The 4,352-nt window shown below is 42.8% G+C and overlaps 1 protein-coding gene across 1 annotated transcript in view; it reads left to right on the top strand.

The window, feature by feature from the left end:
- LIPA (lipase A, lysosomal acid, cholesterol esterase) overlaps positions 1–2,683 on the top strand; it is a 10,229-nt gene extending 7,546 nt beyond the window's left edge. The window contains exons 8-9 of the mRNA XM_010289478.1: positions 1,385–1,453; positions 2,450–2,683. Of these exons, the coding sequence (XP_010287780.1) occupies positions 1,385–1,453; positions 2,450–2,683 (303 nt within the window). The remainder of the gene's footprint in view (positions 1–1,384; positions 1,454–2,449) is intronic.
- Positions 2,684–4,352: the final 1,669 nt, after the last annotated feature.

The following is a 4,352-nucleotide window of genomic DNA, read 5'->3' as shown; positions in this document are numbered from 1 at the left end:
TATGGCTGCCAGCCTGCATCTGTAGGTATGAAGACATTTGCCTTGAAAGCTGCAGAAGGGAACGGGAGCACAGCCTAAGGCACTTGGCAGGCAGCAGGAGGATAGTGGCAACTTGAGCAGCCAGGGGATGAGCCAGACAAAGAAGTGACCCAGGCTAAAGCTTTTCTCCCAGAGGGTTAGTTGCAGCCTGGATCACCTCCCAAAGCCAGTTAACCACACAAATGCTTCTGCTGGCACAATGGCAAAGTGGGGAACTGCCTCATACTACTACAGTACGTGACAAACAACGTTGCTCTACAGGGATGTTCCCAACAGCCAGGTTTTTCCAAAATCCTTTTAGTCACTTGCCACTGTCCAGATCCTGGATTTCAGTTCTCTAAAGGGAGGTTTCTACTTACGCTCTGGCAGATCTGAGCTTGTTCTGCTCACGGTCTGAATCAGACTAGGCCAAGACAGCTCCAGCCAAGAAATATCACTGCATGTTTCGAGGTGCACCTGCTGAGCTGGGATATATCTGCACACATCCTATAGGCAGATCCCCCATTTCTGCAAACACTTAATATGGTCTAGAATGTAAGTGTGCTCCTGAGGACATCCCTGACAAAAATTCCCAGCAGTCAGTCCTGCAGGATACACCTACCTAGAGCCAGGAAATGGGGACAAACCATTGACAGACAGCTACAGCCAATTTTGCCAACCTCTACCAAAGTCAACTGGCTACAAAGCAAACACAGATACAACAGGATAGAAGAAAACAGCAAAGGCAACACAACAAGCAGATTTCTGACACATCCCTAGTTACGTCAAGCCTTGAAGTCAAGGTTTTCTAAACTGACAGTCTAAATCTAAACTTTCTAAATCACCCTGTATTATATACAACCACTCACAAATGATATTACTTGTCAGGTTTGTGCAAAAAATAAAATAAAAATAAAATTATTTAAGAAACAAACAAACAAACAAAGAACCCCAAACAGTTCTGTACTTAACTCTTCACTCATCAGTCCTGCAAGGCATATATCATGTCTTCTAAACAACACAGACTCAAGAAGGCTAATGTCTTGTGGCTAATGTCCCACCTCAAAACTGCTGTTGAAGCACAGCCCAGGTGTAGCCAAACTGTTGTAAGAAATATAGAGCCTCTGGAAATGTCACTTCTACTGTGAGCAGACCAAACAAAACTGACACACTAGGGGAAAGGCAATGAAGCTACTCTCCCTATGATCTATCCTTAATACCGATGGAAGCCTGCAATCAGAGGAAGGGGCAGGAGTAACTCACAGTCCAGTGCCTGAGCCTTGGCTTCAATCACAGGCAGGAAAACACCTCCTGCACCCTGCTTCTTGGTCTCTCAACACTTATATTTTATCTGTTCTTTTGACAGCTAACACATGCAGACCAATTTCAAGCTTTCGACTATGGCTCTAAGGAAAACATGGAGAAATACAACCAGGTAAGGCAACATGGTTTTCCTGAAAACTCATCCTTGGGTCCTGGTAAAACTAAGAACAGAAAAATTCAGATTGTAGCACCCCGAGTGCTACCAAAAGAGCAAAAGAATGGTCAGAATGTATGTTTCAGCTCAACATAATACTCATAAGTGTAAAAGCTTATTCACAGACAAGGCAGAGATAGTTCCTTGCAGACAACTAACAGAAGCTCATTTTGCCTCCCCTACTGATGCAGGGATGAGTCCAATGACATGTCAATTTCCCTGCCATTCCCAAAAGGCTAAGAGCTACACTCAGGCCCTAGGACTGGATGAGTATGGAGCAATTCACTTACCCAAAATTCCTCAAGGTTTGCCTTTCAGTTAAGGGAGGAAATGAATCTCACAGCTACAGTGACCTCTCCAACTGGCTGACAATCATTTCCCTTATAACAAGCACATTTGATTTGCAGTGTCCTGTGCTGTACCAGGGTAGGCTGCTTTTCAGAGACAGAAAGGCTCCAGAGGTATAATCAGTCACTTCTACACATGGACACTGTCTCTGAAATTTTTTAGAGTGAAATTGTAAATGGCCAAAATATTGCTTTGCTACTTAACACTGAAGCATAACAACTAAGATAAACAGATGCAGTCCATGCCCCAAGAAAATGTAAAGACCTTCCCACCCTAAATATACACATGAATAAACTCCAGAGTCCTTGCCTGATACACACAGACACTGCTCTTTCCATATCCCCAGCTCTGAAGGGCACAAGCAGGTGTCAAACTGCAGGACAACTCATAGCTGTGCATTAAGGAAAGACACAGGAATAGGATGGATTGTGCCCTTTCACAGTAGGCAGGGAATGCCTTGGGGAAAGGGACACTAAGAGGGTGGCCTTCATGCTTGCTGTTTTGATGTAGGGAGTGCAGAAGGGAGAGGTGCTTGCACAGAATCCTTTTTCTAAACACAACTTCTGATATAACAGCACTGACTCAGGTCTCCTCCCTTTCTTACAGTCTACTCCTCCTGCGTACAAGATAGAGGAGATAAGCACACCAATTGCTGTTTGGAGCGGTGGAAATGACAAATTTGCAGATCCAAAAGACATTGCAAAGCTACTTCCTCGGATTACCAATCTCATTTACCATGAGCATTTTCCTACTTGGGGACATCTCGATTTCATCTGGGCCCTTGATGCAACTGAGAAAATTTATTGGAAAATCATTGAACTCATAACAAAATACCTTTGAAACCACATGTAGAGTGTGATTCACTCAGTAAAAACCTCCAAAATTTCTATTTGGTGATAAGGCTGATACCTGGGGAAGAGGTAAACACACAGACACACGCAATGGATACCAGTGTAGGTATTTATCTGCATTTGTTTGTTTCTTGCTTTCCTCATAGTTTGAGGTTTTCCATGCTGTTACTGTGACTGCTGTCTTCCTGAGAAGTCTGAGGTATATAGGAATGAAAGTTGAAAACATTAATATAATTGAGCACACACTGCAGGAATCACTTAATCTGGACAGCTTTTATCTCTACAAGACTGAGTTTTCTAAGCCTAAACTCTTGTTCTCCTGTATATCTTACGTATCCCACAGAGGCATTCTTGTGCACAATTTGGGTCTTCCCAAAAGTAGGATTTGTTCATTTGTTCATTTGTTGAAGTACAACCAACTGATATTTTGAATTAAATCATTCATTCACTTGGCAGAGAACTTGGCTTTTTTTTCTTTTTCCCTCCTCACATTCACCTACGGTGTCGACACAACCAAGAGATCTTCAGACATGAGAAACTGGGCAGGCAATAGATGACTTCCCAATATCAAGGAATCTCACCTCAGAAAAAATCATAGAAGTATTCTCCTGCCCTCCATGCCTACACATCACCCTCGGGTTTGTTCATGCACTCTAAACCCTCCAACTTCAAAGACCGTGGATGGCAGCTGAGGAATGAGGACAGGTGTTCCCGTCAGGCAAGCTGTGCTCCAAGCAATACAGCTTCCACCCCATGAATTATTCTTGACACTGACAATGAAGTTGTTGCAAGCACTCTGAGCTATCAGTTTTGACTTTTACATAACTCTGTGTCTTGACCATTCTTTGTTCAGGCAATTTCTGCAGCATGGGAAAGCAGTCAGCTGTTTTCCATTTCCAGCCATTAGCCCAAGGAGGTAGCATCTTCACTATCCATGCAAGTGCCTCATATCTACTCACCTACAAATTGATCTGGTAGGTAAGAGTGTCTGTCCCCAGGTTACAGCCAAGGTGTTCATGGTTCCAGGCTCAGACAGGATTGCTCTGTTTCCCATGGTGTGTCTGGGTAGGGCCTCAAGCTCTTTTTGCCCAGCCAAGGCCCTTTCCAGTTGGAGTCAGCATCCAATAGAATAGTTACACTGAAAAATATATCTCTGTTCTGCAACACAGGAAAAGCACACTAACTGGTCCATGCACCCAGTCTAGCAGCTGTTAGCAGTGCCGATCATCACATCTATCTTCTGAACTTATGACAGCGTACAGGAAACGGCCAAAACTATAGACAAAAGTAAGGATCCATTAGACCAAAAAAGCAAGATACAGCAGTATTTGAAAGGAGATTCCCCTTTATTGCTACAGTATTAAATCACAAAGAGCCAGGACACATTAATACATTGCTTACCACTGCAGGTTTTCTTCCACCTTTATCTATGTAAGAGAAGGTTCTATTATTATTATTATTATTATTATTATTATTATTATTATTATTATTATGGTATATGCATCCCCTGCTGCATGCACTACTCTGAAAAGTGTGCTGTCCTGTCCAGTCCTGTGGGAATGATACATCTGGTTCCCATTGACATTTCATTTATTGATTTTTTTTTCTTTAGCATACTGTTAATATTGGAAAGGTAGTCAAGAGACTCGTTTCTCTTC

This window comes from Phaethon lepturus, unplaced genomic scaffold (assembly GCF_000687285.1).
Source record: "Phaethon lepturus isolate BGI_N335 unplaced genomic scaffold, ASM68728v1 scaffold11446, whole genome shotgun sequence".
Classification (NCBI taxonomy): domain Eukaryota; kingdom Metazoa; phylum Chordata; class Aves; order Phaethontiformes; family Phaethontidae; genus Phaethon; species Phaethon lepturus.
The sequence above is the reverse complement of the archived record's forward strand: the minus strand, read 5'-3'. Positions and strand labels throughout refer to the sequence as shown.